The 14416-nt window shown below is 39.0% G+C and overlaps 4 protein-coding genes across 7 annotated transcripts; 2 read left to right on the top strand and 2 right to left on the bottom strand.

Moving 5' to 3' along the window:
- Positions 1-327: 327 nt before the first annotated feature.
- On the bottom strand, positions 328-6835 carry LOC103134058 (sphingomyelin synthase-related protein 1-like). 4 transcript variants are annotated; one of them, XM_007546123.2, is made up of 7 exons: positions 6686-6835; positions 6309-6400; positions 3420-4049; positions 3167-3262; positions 2949-3066; positions 2672-2822; positions 328-2105 (listed from the first exon to the last, which is right to left on the bottom strand). In XM_007546123.2, the coding sequence occupies exons 3-7, from the start codon at positions 4043-4045 to the stop codon at positions 1801-1803; spliced, it is 1296 nt and encodes a 431-aa protein (XP_007546185.1). In that variant the 5' UTR covers positions 4046-4049; positions 6309-6400; positions 6686-6835; the 3' UTR covers positions 328-1800. The 4 variants fall into 4 exon arrangements, with proteins under 4 accessions (XP_007546185.1, XP_016523924.1, XP_007546184.1 ...); XM_016668438.1 differs by having other exon boundaries at positions 3420-4046; XM_007546122.2 differs by lacking the exon at positions 6309-6400.
- A 256-nt stretch (positions 6836-7091) lies between these two features.
- Positions 7092-9108, top strand: LOC103134057 (dual specificity protein phosphatase 13). The gene is made up of 3 exons (XM_007546121.2): positions 7092-7373; positions 8476-8690; positions 8775-9108. Exons 1-3 carry the CDS (start codon positions 7180-7182, stop codon positions 8981-8983), a joined length of 618 nt encoding a protein of 205 aa, XP_007546183.1. The 5' UTR covers positions 7092-7179; the 3' UTR covers positions 8984-9108.
- A 100-nt stretch (positions 9109-9208) lies between these two features.
- On the top strand, positions 9209-11054 carry LOC103134056 (dual specificity protein phosphatase 13-like). Its single transcript, XM_007546120.2, has 3 exons — positions 9209-9874; positions 10239-10456; positions 10551-11054. The coding sequence occupies exons 1-3, from the start codon at positions 9750-9752 to the stop codon at positions 10760-10762; spliced, it is 555 nt and encodes a 184-aa protein (XP_007546182.1). The 5' UTR covers positions 9209-9749; the 3' UTR covers positions 10763-11054.
- Positions 11055-11353: 299 nt separating this feature from the next.
- LOC103134055 (dual specificity phosphatase DUPD1-like) lies at positions 11354-14243 on the bottom strand. Its single transcript, XM_007546119.2, has 4 exons — positions 14071-14243; positions 12781-12977; positions 12449-12672; positions 11354-12327 (listed from the first exon to the last, which is right to left on the bottom strand). The coding sequence occupies exons 2-4, from the start codon at positions 12954-12956 to the stop codon at positions 12086-12088; spliced, it is 642 nt and encodes a 213-aa protein (XP_007546181.1). The 5' UTR covers positions 12957-12977; positions 14071-14243; the 3' UTR covers positions 11354-12085.
- Between the last annotated feature and the right edge of the window lie 173 nt (positions 14244-14416).

Raw genomic sequence — 14416 nt, 5'->3', positions numbered from 1 at the left:
CCTGGCTGAATCAAGCAAGATTAATTGTTCTAGCAGTAAAAAAAAATTGCTTCAATAATTTCAAATTGGTTTAACCCACAGACAGAATTAATATTTTTAGTTTTACTAGGAGATAAAACATTTTCTCCTGTTTAAAAAAGGCTCACTTCAGCCACAGAGCTACCTAAAATAACAGAAATGCTGTTTTTTAAATTTTAGTCAGAAGTTCACAAAAAAACATTTAAACTGTGATTACAATGACGCAGTTAGGGAATTTCATAACATTTGTATATGAACCACTAAAAAACAAAAAAACAAAAAAAAAAACCCACAACCAGAGTCTACATTGGATGAATTTGGAATAAAAGTTTTGTTTATTCCAAATATATTAATAAGAATTACAGCAGCCCTAATTTGTCAAATACATACCATCTTCAGACGAGATCTGACGCAGTCACCAAGAGGTTAGTGTATGAAAGCTGAGAGTTACAATGATGGTTTATATCGGTGGGTGTGCAGCCCTGCATTTCTTTAATTCAAATATTTGAACAGTGATTTGTCAGACATTTGTTTTAAGGTGGGGAACAGATGCACAGGTTATGTTAAAATTGCATGTTTAAGACACATTTCTTAGAACGAAGAGACTGCATGATGCAACTTGCTCTTTTTGGTCATTTACAAAAAGACACATGCAACAGCTACAGTGTAAAGAAATCTGAAGACCAATATGAAAGTTTTCCTAAGCATAAACGTCATTCATGAGATAAAAGACAAAAAAACAAAACAAAAAAAAAATAAGCCACATTATTGTAAACAAACTTCCAGTCTTTGGTAGACAAGGTGTTTTTTCAACCAAGTAACAAATGTCAAGTATTTCTACACTATATGCAAAAGTAGGACAAAAATACAAAAAATAACTGAATCATAAACTTATTTTTACATTTCAAATTGATTATAAGTCAAACATTCACTTTTAATGTAAAATGACAAAAATAAAAATGTCCCTGAAATAGATCTCTTTTTTTTTTCTTTGCAAAACATGAGGAGGTCAAGTATTTGGTTGCATATTGATAAAAAGGCTATTTTGGTTGCACTTACTAAAGTGCTCTTTGCAGCAAAATGTAAACTTTCAGCGAATTCACTCTTTAAAAAAGAACCTGTCACATGCATTACTTTGTATACAAAATTTGACAAATTACCATTGAACTGTAAACATCCAAAAAGTGGAAGTCAATAAAAATGCTACATAGTGTACAATCTTCCAGAAAATGCCAGTATCCTTCGCTTTTATGATATACAAGTGAGTATTATTAATTTATTAAGAGACGTGCAATTTAAATCTGAAAGAACAGTTAAGAATACTGTGAATAACAAAACTCAGCCAACTCAGTCATAATAGAAATATGCTAATTATGAGGCAACGGTTGGAGCTAGCTACCACCAATCTGAATATGTTCCAGAAAACTTGAAGAAATGCAAGTTTTTCAACATTTACACGTCTGATTGATTAAATGTGCTTCACACAAAAACTATGGCTTATTTCTGCTTTTTATCCAACTCCATGTCTGTGTTTTAGTTTCCTGTATGCTAAGCTAACTAGCTGCTAGCTCTATTTAGCAGACTGACAGAAGGTGAAAATAGTCTCATCTTTTTAAAGATTTTTAAAGTACTAAACTTAAACTGCATAGCTGTTCACCTGAACCTGAGAAAAACAACAATTAATCTGCAAAAGAAGAAATACGATCATAATAGTATCATTAATATCACAGAAAATTCTTTGAGGCACTGCTACAAAAAAGCTAAATTATCGTTCAAGACTCTTCATCCAATTAGAGTTTTCATGAAGGCTGGTTTACTGAAGGGCCAGTGGTACTGGTTAGGAACGGGTCCATTCACATTGCACTCAAAAAAGGAAAACATGGGGAACCAAATGCGAGCCCTGCGACTGTGCTGGAAGGCACGGGTGTTGGCTAATGTGTGGTAGTAGAGGAAGAGGCGTGTGGTGATGTAGAAGGCTATGAAGACGTCGATGGAGTAGTGCTCATGGGCCGCCAGGATGAAGAAAATCCCAAACAGGTTCAGCACCCAGGAGATGGTATGGATCAAATTCCAGTTTCTCGGTGTGTCTGGAAGTATAAGAAATTAGCAGAACAAATCTGGTAGACGGACGGGCAGGGTTCCTTTACATTTTTATGTGAAATTTCCATAATTTTCCAGACTCAGATTTCCAAAGCAAATGCTTTTTTTTTTTTTCAATATTCATGTTATCTTTTTTGATTTTGTGTTTTTAAAAGATAAAAAGACAATTTGAGTGTATCTTCAAATTGGTACACTCAGTAAGATATTTTATTAAGGTTAATATCAACATTAAGATAAGTTTGAGTTAATTCTGAGTCTTCTGTTCTTTATCTACTCCATTACTTATAGTTTACAGTCAGTGTAAGGACTGTAAACTGAGTTGATGTGCTTAGTTCTCAGAGTTTTAGTGAGAACACTGCTGCTAGCAGAACTGAGTGCCTGGCATATAACCTGAGGTGATGCTGATGGATATTTTACACAGTCTTGAGAATTCATTAACTGCTCCAACAAAAGACACAGGAGAAACATTGAGCAATGTCTTTGCCTCCATTATTCTTAAGAGATAAGACAGTCATAGCAAAATAAAAAAAAAAATTAAAAAAACCCAACTTACATTCAGTCACAAAGAAGTTGAGCATCGTGATGACCACAGTGTGGCCGCTGAACATGTAGTCTCCACAGGTTTGGACACCTGTAAGAGTCATCCCAAACCCACTCCATATGGCCAGGGCTCTCTGGATCTTTCCCCAAGTATCACCGTAGGACTTGAGGGACAAAAAAAAATTACTTTGAGTCACCCAGTTACCTCATGATTGTAGTTACCAGCTACTCACTTAAGGATAAAAACATAGCAACTCTGTTGTTTACAGTAACACTTCTGTTTAACCCACCAGGCTGGAACATTTCAGGTGCTGCCCAGGCACAGAGAGCGAGGTGACAAACATGGTGCAACAACGAAGCAGAAACACTGTTCCCATCAGAGAACACAGGCGTCTGAGGAGAATTGACCTGAATTACAGACAGAACGGAAGCTTGTGTCAATCCTCCGGGCAACAGTGAGCCACAATGAGGAGAGTGCTCATTATTGGATTATTGGAAAAGGCGATACCTGTGCTTGTGAAGGAGCAGGATCAACAAAAACATGTAACACAAGATAAGGCCACAAGCTTCAGCCATCACAAACGCCCAAGGGATTCTGGGTACACTGTGGAAGAAGGAAAATATGCGTCAGTCTGTAGATTAATAGAATGTGTTTCCAAACAAAGGAGATAAAGTTGCAGAACAAGCATTGGAGTCCTCGTGTGGATTTTCACTGATGTTACTGTTGCAAAAACACACAAGGTAAGCAGGTCGGTTCGTACCTGTCCAGGAATATATCAGGAAGGGGCGGGTAAGTCCTCATGTCAGGGACACGCTCATGCACAATAACCATGACAAAAGAGGTCAGTCCACACACTAAGAATACATATACAGAACTAATGACCGTCTTCCAGACCTCAGGATCCAATCGGCCCACCATTGGCTGTCGAAACCTGCCGTTGGAGTGTGTTTGACACAGCGCTGTCCCAGGCGCACACCCACGGCTGCTACCGTTCCTCAGCCGCAGCTCCATCCCATTGCACAAATGATCTCCACCATTACATCCCCTCCTTTCAGCTCCATCACAGCTCCACTCGGCCCTTGGAGCACCCAGCGAGAGTCCAGCAGAGTTAGCGTCTGGAGGCCACAGACCTAGCTCCTCCAACTCAGCTTTATTCTCCCTCTGGAGGCGGCGGAGGGCTACACTCAGTCGCTTGATGTGTCCCAGCACGGTGAGGCCAAGGGGAGGACCCCGCAGGTCAGCTTCAGTCAGAGCCAGTAGACTGACGCCGTCGATGCGGTGCTGCGTACACAACAAGTCCACGTACTGCCCGAAACCTTCGTCCTGCAGCCACTGGCCCACTTGGCTACTGCTCCAGGCACTCACGCGGCCATTTGACTCCGACATCCTGCTGCACACAGAAACACAAAGCATCATGAATGCATGTTTTCATCTGAAAAGAACTGGAAGTTCACTGACTTACAGTGAATTTACAGGTATTTTTTTCTAAAATTTGTTTCAGCAAAGCCACAAGAGCCAAATGCTTTTTATGCGAGTCTTACATCGTAGACCAAAAGAAAGAAGAGAAAATGTTTTCATATAGCACAAATAAATCAAAGAGTTTAAAAAACAAAAAAAAATCTGAAGTGTGGAATGTATTTGTATTCACATTCACATTCACAAACGTAACTGTTTTATATGATCCTTCCTCCCAACTTCCATTCTCCTGTTAATTAATCTTGACTATTATTTGATAATTTAGGGGAGAAGATTTAATTTTCTTATATTTCATACAACATCTATTTGTTCATTTGCTCAATTTTTGCAATTTTATCCCTCGTTCTGATCCCGATTTTAGATGCAATGTATTGGTACGACTGTCTGCTGTGTCTTCTCCAGCTCTTATTTCATTTTTTTTGTTGTTGTCATAACAACCTGTATTGTTTGTTCAGGGCGGTTTACACCACCACAGAACAGTACCCTGTATTATAAGCATGTGCAAGAAGCAGGTGAAGGTTAAACCAAAACAAACAATTGTCCTCTTTATTCTCCAGCTGTTGTTTTAGGGTTTAGAGAAAATAGATGACCATATTACTTGGAGAAACACAGCAAGAGTTGCAAACTATGCAAATCTTCAGATAGAAACAAAGTAAGTGACCTTCTGTACTGCACAAAGACTCAACATTGATTAATTAGCTGTGGTGCTTCAGCTCTTTCCCCCCACCCCTCTAGTTTTCACTCTTTGACCTTTTGATAAGCTTGCAATGATGTTGCTCCAAAGGTCTGCAACTCTGCACCAACGTGACTGGAGTTGTGTCAACTTTGTAAAATAAACGATAGCATTCGTGTTCAGGAGACATTTGACTGGCTTGAAATCACTACCATATTTTGCAGCATAGAATCCATGACATTGCACTTTATGTTACAATTAATTGACTATTTAAGGAAATATGAGGCTGCTGAACACTGTTATTTGTTGCACTGACCTTGCAACAAATGTCTTTGTACAAGGCAAATTTTTTAACAAAATTATGTATATTTATTTTATGTTTTCTATATACATTTAATAGTATTGAATGCCAACATCGTGACCAGTTTCAGACCAAAACACTTTTGTAAAACAGGCTTTTTTTTAACCTGATAATAACATATTTTTGTACATTACACTTTTACCAGCATGTTTTGTTTACCATGACAAAGAGCTGCAAATTTAAATACAAAAAAAAAAAAAAACTTTCTGCAAGATGATGCAAGTTATGAGTGAGACAAGTGTTTTTAAATGTCTTTATATTCAGCATTTTGATTGCACTTCCTAAGTAAGTGATGGAAATGTGTGGCTACCACTCTGATCCACTGACTTTGAAGTCCTTAATCCACTTTCTATTTAATCTGGTGATACGCTTTGGAGTCACTGTCCATTTGGAAGATTTAATTTATTGGTTGATGCCTTGAGACACTGTTCCAAGCTTTCAGCATGTATTTTGCTCATGATGCTTTCTGTCTTTATGAAGTTCACTATACCACCCCCAAGTGGTGGTATGTCTTTTCTATTTTTTCTGGGCAAAAAATAAATAAATAAATAAAAATAACAAAGCCAGATCTGAAAAGTAACCAGAAAATCAGGAAAAGCCTGATAGGTGCTTTTCCAATTATTTGGTTGCACCACCCTTATTTCCATTTATGTTTTAAGATGTATCCACACCCTTTGATACTTATTGAATAAGACAAACAACCGAGAAATACCACAAAACCAACATTTCTCTTGTTTGAACCAGTATGACCGCTATTAGTAGAATGATGTCATAGTGGGCAAAACTGTTGTCCTGGGAAGATCCTCTAAAATATCTTTATGATAATCTAACCTTATAATTTTAGTGTTACTTCTAGTTTTTATTTTTTTCTGATTGCCACTTGTTCTAGTTCTATGTTTATAGAACTAGGATGTCAACATTATTCCAACACTTTCAATAAAGTGTGTGCATTGAACTTAGGTTCAAGCTGCTACTGAAACCTCCCTGTTCCCAAAATACATTACTTAATTTTACCCCACACTAAATGCAAATCATCTGTCATTCACTGTCACCAGTGAACAACAGAGCAAGTAATGAAACTAGCAAGCAGGCCAAAGAGTGCTACATATTTACATATATCTGAAACTTAAATAACTCACCAGCACTGCTTCTGCTCTGCCCCTAAAAGAGAAATCGCTTATTTTTATCTAGGCTCCAGTGTTGGTTGGTATCTTCTGTGGCCGAGGCTTTACTGGGGATGAATAAGTGCCATGTCAGCACATTTGGTCAGCTTACACTGAGTCACAGGGAGCAGTGACACCCAACTGGGACAGAGAAAGCTCCCAGTGTGTTTCAGACAAAGACAGCTCGACAAAGGGCTTACAGTGTCCCCAAAGCAGAGACACAAAGAGATATTCTTTTAGAAACCTAAAAAAGGGGGGCGAATACACTCAGCTGAGAAGAAATATGCCACATAAAGCACAGAATGTTGTTCTAAACTTGCTGTAAAAATAATTTCAAGTCAATGTCAGCCTACCTTGTCAAAAAGGCCCAGTGTCACAGTGCTGCTGGACGTCTCGGATAAACTTTCTGCCTGTTTCTCCACTCCCAGGATTGTGTCATGGCCAACATGTTTCAGACAACTAGGCAACGCCAAACAGGAAGACTCCACTAACAAACAACATCGGCAAAGAAGAGCTCCTTGCCTCATGCAGACGTGCAGCTGGGAACATACTGACCCCTGCAGGCCAGTCCTTGGAAAAGCAAGGCTCTGATTACAGGCAATGTTACACCAGATAAGTAAAAAAAAAAAGGGACAAAATTATGACCCTCTTTGGCTGATTTACAAGAACTATAAAGTGGCTTTTAAAGACTGACATGATTGCAAACATGTGTCCAAATGACAGAGTGTTTTTAGCAGCCTGTGCTAAAGTGCACCACCTGTTTGTGGCAGTCACTGGTAGAGTGGAAGGGAAGGTCATTTCCTCTTCAGGAAAACTACAGAGTGGCGTAAGCGCTTAAAACACAGAAATGTCAGGTGGTGTAATGGGGGAGAAATGTGTTACAGAGGACTCAAAGCGGACAGATACAGAGGAGAAGGAAGAACACACCTGCAGCACAGGTGAGACTCCAACTCTTCAGGAGCTTGAGGAGATTTTACATTCAGCTCCTCGCTCGTGTCACCATGTGGATGAGGTGTGGCCGAGTCTTTTTCTGGGGGACATGTGAGTATCCTGGTCTGCAGTTAGCTTGACATAGTTACATACACTAATATTGTGCATTTAAAGCATATTCACATGTTGAAATTTCCCCATTATGTCACATTACAACCACAAACCTTTTATTTGGGTTTATATGACACACTGATAAAATAATAATAATTTCAGTGACTGCTGAGCAAGACTGAACAAGAACAGAGCAGCTGCAGAGCTCCACAGCTCAGGTGGTATAATATGTCAACAGGTTGACCATTTGTTATGAACTCCATAAATCTAGCCGGAAGCATCTTCATTGTGAAACATAGTGGTGGCAGCATCATGATGCGGCCCTAATTTTCAGTAGTGATAGAAAAGCTGAGCAGAGTTGATGGGAAGGTGGACGGAGCTAATTTACGGACAATCCTAGAAGAAAACCTGTTAGAGGCTAGAAAATATGTGAGACTTTGGTGGAGGTTCAATTTCTTGTAGTATCAACTCTAAACATACACACAGAGAAATTTTTTTTAGATGGTTTAGATAAAAGCATATCTGTTTGCAGTATCTGGTTTGACTCCAGACCTAAATTCAGCTGATAAACTGTGGCAAGAATTGAAAACCAATGATCACTTTAGCTGATCAAACTCTGGCAGTACAGCAAAAAGGAATAGCCCAAAAGGCCTGGAATTGCAGCAATAGGTGATTTTAAATAGTACGGTGCCCAATGTCATGTCAAATAATAAATAATATATTTAAATTTTATTATATAAAAAATATATTTTTGACAGTATTGAATGGCAAAATTGGGATCGGTTTCAAGGAGAAACAGTCATCTCAATTTACTGTGATTATTTGAGGAAAGCGGCATAATAAATTTTTAAAACATATTATATGTTTTAGTATATGTAAGTGTATAGAGAGAGAGACTAAAAGGGAGATTAGTTTATTTTTATGAATCCATTTTTGCATTTTAATAGTAAAAAAATGAAAACCATATATCTTTTTCCCTCATCTATTACATACAATTTCCCCCCAAAATCTTGATGTTAAAAGAATATGTATGAATGTATGAATCATTTTGCAAAACATTGTGTGATGCTTGTCAAATCAACGTATTTTACTCTTGTTTCAGGTTTATGTCTCATGATAAGTTTGGACTCTGGCAGCTGGGAATCACTCATGTGCTGAACGCCTCCCACGGGAAACTCTGCTGCAAAGGCACTGATGATTTCTATGGAACCACGGTGAAGTATTACGGTGTACCCGCCAACGACCTACCAACTTTTGACCTCTCGCCTTTTTTCCACCCTGCTGCAGAGTTTATTCACCAGGCTTTATCATCAGGAGGTAGAGCTGACATTCTTTGACAAATTACAAGTGACAAACAAGTGGATTTTCATATATATGTTTCTTTTTTTTAATGGTTTTCAGGGAAGATTTTTGTCCACTGTGCTGTGGGAGTGAGCCGCTCGGCTGCGCTGGTTTTGGCCTACCTGATGATCCGCCATGGCTTCAGTCTTCGCTCTTCAATACGCTGTGTGCAACAGAAGCGTTGGATTTTCCCTAACAGGGGATTTCTACGACAGCTTGTGGACCTTGAGCAAACACTGCATGTCGAAAGACAAAAAGAGCTGAAATGAACATTTCTTTTATCATTTGGTTAAATTGGTTATGCCTGTTTCCTGTTGTTATCGTTTATGGATGAGTTTGGCCAAATGCAGGCAGGAGGCAGGCAGAATCACTGTTATTGGATTTTTATCAGATGGAAAAAAAGGACTTGCAACAAAGAGCAAAAACACCAAGGAAAACAGCCAAAAGAGGATCTGACCAAGGAGTAACTGAATAGAGGGGCTCTAATGCATGGGGAGGACGATTATTGGAATGCATAACAGGAGAGGGTAATGACTGGGGGAGAAACAGCTTAGGGAGAGAAAAGGAGCAGGCATCTTAACAACAGAGATAATCCACAAACAAAATATGAATGCAGAAAACATAAAAGCTAAAATACAAATGCTGCTATCATTCCACAAGAATCACTTTCTGCATTTGTGACCCACACTATTCAGCTGTGTCCCTCCTCCCCTATCTGTTTTTGACCCTTGTGTCAAGAGAGAGAAAGAGAGAGAAGGAGAGAGAGAGAGAGAGAGAGAGAGAGAGAGAGAGAGAAAAGAGAGAATCACACGTGAACAGACTAATCAATCCACCAGCAACATTAAATAACTCCCAACGTCCCGCCAGCAAGAGTACGTGGAAAACACCGGGCTAATTTCGGAGCCGGGCTGAGCGCCACTCAATAAATCAACCAGCTGCTCATGCCTCTCATCGAGCGGATGAAGAGGCGGCGGGCTGTGGCATCAGAGGGCAGCGCAGGCGTCTGCTCAGAGCCGGACTCTGCATGCAGGAAGAATGTCGAGGAACGGCCAGCGACAGAACCTGGTGGTCATCAAGGAACTTGAGCTCATCTTGGACTCCTGCACGCTGGAGCTCACACCTGTGGATGAAGTCTGGCCCAACTTGTACATAGGAAATGTGTGAGTGTGTGCTGTGTATGAAAGCAGAAACAATATAATATCAAGCTGGTTTTTTTTTAAAATTATTGTCTAATTTGATGGAGAACCTGTATTAATCTAGAATTTGGAAGATTTTAGCAGGTCTATGACTAAATAGAAAATAACTGCCATTATTAATAACTGGCACAATCAGTTATTACAAGGCTTATCAGCTCTTATAAATGCTGAAATTATATATTATCCTGAACCTGTCAAAAATGTGTGTTCATATTGTCAGTACATAACAGTTATTGAATGCTTACATAATTGTCTGTGCTGCTGAACTGTGATTACTTAATGTAATCCCACAGTTTTGTTTTATGTATGTCCTCTTTGTGATTCTTAGGGCTGTTGCACAGAACAAAAACAGATTGCATAAGCTTAGCATCACTCATGTTCTGAACGCAGCACACTCCAAGCAGGGCAGCATCGGTGACCAGAGCTTTTATGGGAACACCTGTGTTTACTTTGGCATCCCAGCGGAAGACTCGGACCACTTTGACCTCAGCCAATACTTTAAATCTGCTACTGACTTCATTCATAAAGGCCTGAAAAGCAACGATGGTAAATTTCATTATCTTTCAAAAAATATTAAGCAAAATTAAGTTTTTATTTCCTTTTCACTGATGTTTTTTTTTTTTTTCATCCTTTCCCACAGGGAAAGTGTTGGTCCACTGCATCATGGGTGTGAGTCGATCAGCCACTTTGGTCCTGGCTTACCTCATGCTGAGGCATCGTTTTTCACTAAGAGATGCTCTGAGACATGTTGTCAAAAAACGGGCCATTTATCCCAACCGGAACTTCCTGACACTCCTCCTGAAGCTGGACGAAGAGCTGACTCAAAAAAGGACGCTGTGCCCTGTTCTCTGACGTCGCTCTCTCCGTTTTAATCAGTCCTTGGTTTTCTCATGACCTCAGCATGTGCTGCACTCCAATTAAATCACTTTATGGAGGGGCTGTAAATAGTGTAAACCATTGGAAACCACTTAGAATCTAATATTTTATTTTATTTTATTGCACTTCCTGAATATGTCGTTGTAATTTCTAGGTCCCACAACATGTTGTATGTAATTACTGTTCATGTCTGTCAACCCAAATATTCTTATCTATTTCTATGTTAATCACTGAACTCCAGAATTAAAAGAAACGTATCACTACACCACGACGCTAATAACTACTGATCAATCTGTGTGCTCTACATCTCGGACCAAATAGATAACACTGGCTCAATTTATGAATTGAACACCCTTCTTATGTTAAACTATTGTTTGTTTCTCATTTATTAAGCTGTTTCTTTGTTCTTTGATGCAGTAATATACCTTTTAATAAATTCCAACGACAAAATAAACAAATCAAATAGATTTTACAATTAACTTTTAGTTGTGATTCTTTGTGAACCTTATTATTTCATTACTTTTTGTAAGAGGAAGCAAATGCAAACAGAAGAGAGACAAGCATTAGGATGAGGTGAATTTTAATGAACACCTGAGGAGTAAACTAACATCAGTACCTGGATACATAAAGACATAAACCCCCAAAGAGGCAACTGGCAAGACAGGAGGAGGAAAAAAGGAAGATCTAACAAAGATGGGAACACTGGGTAAGTGTTTGCTGGGGAGAAGGTTCCTGGTGTGAAAACAGGTAAGTGATTACTAACACAGGGCTATTTTGAGGAGAAGCAGAAAGCGTAGATGCAGAAGATGAATGATAACCACAAGGGAGAAACAGAGGGAGAATGACTCATAAAAATGGATGAAAACAATCCCAGAAACCTATGGAATGATAAAGGAGCAGACAGGTAAATGCAAAATGCAGGAACATCTTAAAACAAGAAAACCAATACACAGACCCACCCAAAACTGAACTCAAAACCGTATAAGATTAGGTAATGTTAAGCTTCTGGAATGATCCACCCACAACTTCAACCTCAACTTTGATAAAAAAAAAAAAATAAAAAAAAAATGTTTTTTTGATTTATGCGTGCAAGAAAATCAACAGATGTACATAAACGGAACTAATCCTAATAAGAAATGTGGCCAGATAAGAAGCCAAGGTGATCTAAGATGCTATAAAATGCCTTTCTCAGAGGTTCAGTTTGATCCTGTGTGGATTAAAAAGAATCCACAATAAAAAAAATATACACTTATGTTCAAATCAGGCTACATCACAGAGAGAATAAAGTACAGAGGTATATTATGTTGTTTTGTTGCCTTCTTGGTTTTCCACGTGTCTTTTCTGCCTCAGCTTGTCCTCTTGTAGCGTGATGTCCAGTGCTCTGAGCTGTTTCAGGAAGCCGTGATTAGGCAGGATGCAGCGTTTCTGCTGCACATGCTCAATGGCTTCCACTACAGTTAAGCTGTGCTTCATCATCAAGTACGCCAAGACCAAGGTGGCTGACCTGCTTCGCCCCATCACACAGTGAACCAGCACCTTGTCTGAAAATAAAAATAAACAGGTGGGACACATTAGACCAAAGAACAAACTACAAGAACCTTCCTCAGAGGTTAAGCTTATAGATATACAATCATTTTCTGTACATCAGACTCCATAACTCACTCTGAGGTTGGCTGAGGGCCTCGTGGATAAACTCTGTTGCAAGGAGGAAATATTGGGAGATGTTGAATGTGGGTTTGTCATCTGCTTCCACACCAAGATACTGGATGTTCAGGTCTTTGTAGTAATTAGCACCAGTGAGCACATTGTTCCACTTTCCTTCTGCTGCATTCAGGACTTGAGTGACACCCAGGTCCTTAAGCTCAGGACGCTCAAGAGCTGTTTTCCTGTTTTCATGCAACATATCCAATACTTTCAGCACAAACCTTGTATTTATTTACACAATTTATAGTATGAGTGCATCCATGCAAACAAAGATGTCTGAGTTAACTCACTCATCTCCGATGTAAATTCTTGGCCAGACCTGGTTGACATGGGTGTATGGAGCTGTGGTGCCTGTCCAGAAGAGCTGCTCCAGGTCTAACGTACCTGGTGTGATGTAATCACTGTCGGGGTCCACTTGCACTGCTGCGTATGGATTGCTCTTAGATTTAACGGCACAGGAGGTCATTTTTCACCTCCTTACACATCCCTGTGATAAAAGAAATATCATACATATTAAACACACGGTATGATATATATATAATATATAATCCATTTAAGAATGGATTAAAATTATATTTAAACAAAAAACAAAAACATAACCGTCATAAAACTCATACACAAATTAAAATTATCTTGAAAAACTGATTATTTTTTAAAGGGTTTCCTCTGGCCTTTATTTAATGATGGCCAGACAGGAAAGCGGGTTGTGAGAGAGGAAGAAGACATGGGTCAAAGGTCAACAGGCTGGGAACCAAACCCAGCCCGCAGATTTCTAACAGCTTGACCTTGATCTTTTTACAGTAGATTCTTTACACATTTTACTTTAAAAAGCATAATTATTCTGTTTACACTTAATTGTGAAGACAAAGGGAAAGAGTACATAGTTTTAAGATGTTTTTACCACTACCAATCTGAAAATTATGGCAAACATTTGCATTCTACACCATTTCCTCTGATATTCCTGTAGAACGAAGGAATAAATCCAGTGCAACAAACTGTTATGCAATCAATAGAGTCCACCAAAATGTAGTTTAGTACAAATGCAGCTCCTCTCTGAAGACTTTGGCTGTTTGTTGGAGAACCTTAGTAAACAAACAACTTCATAAAGAAACGCAGCAGTTATAGAAAACTTTGAAGCAGCTAACATATAGGACAGCAATATGCATTGCTTTGAACATTTCACAGAGCCGACAGTCTATCCTGTTTTATGTGCATTTCTGCCCCAGTACGCCTGAATGAAGTGATTGCATTACCTCGTCTGCATGCCATTAAGAATGGCAGCAGGAAAACACCTAAAACATGCTGCGCAGTTGAGAACAAGAGTTCAGAAAGATGAATTTACTTAGAATGACTCAGACAAAGTCCAGAGCTCAATCCAACTAAAAATCAGTGGCAAGACTTGCAGTTGGAAATGCAGCAAGAGTGGTTTTACAAAGTGTAGGCACAGGGAGCCTGAATACAAATACACACCAGATTTTGGGAATTCTATTGTTCGTCTTTGAATCACTAAATGACAAGGAAAGCTGCACTCAGTTTACTCCGATGCATTAAAAAGATACAAACAAAGAGAAAATACTCACCCTATTTAAATCTGTTACTAAGCAGGAAGCAGACCACCTTGCAATGAACATGTGAGTGAGAATATGAACAAAAATCTTCCAACACAGAAAGACTAAAGACACTGACATGGATCTGGACGTCTATTTTTAGACAGCTGGGCCATAAAATCTGATCTGGACAACATGATGCACACACACACACACACACACACACACACACACACACACACACACACACACACACACACACACACACCCACACATACACACATAGTCAAAGAAGGCAAATGATTTTTTTGCAGCTCTTTTTCACTGTTCAAGTCTTTTATTATAACACAGTCCTTGAATCAGCAGGGTGAAGGAACAC

The sequence above is a fragment of the Poecilia formosa genome, unplaced genomic scaffold (assembly GCF_000485575.1).
Source record: "Poecilia formosa unplaced genomic scaffold, Poecilia_formosa-5.1.2 Scaffold15, whole genome shotgun sequence".
Lineage (NCBI taxonomy): Eukaryota > Metazoa > Chordata > Actinopteri > Cyprinodontiformes > Poeciliidae > Poecilia > Poecilia formosa.
Note: the sequence above shows the minus strand (reverse complement) of the source record. Positions and strands in the feature narration are given on the sequence as shown.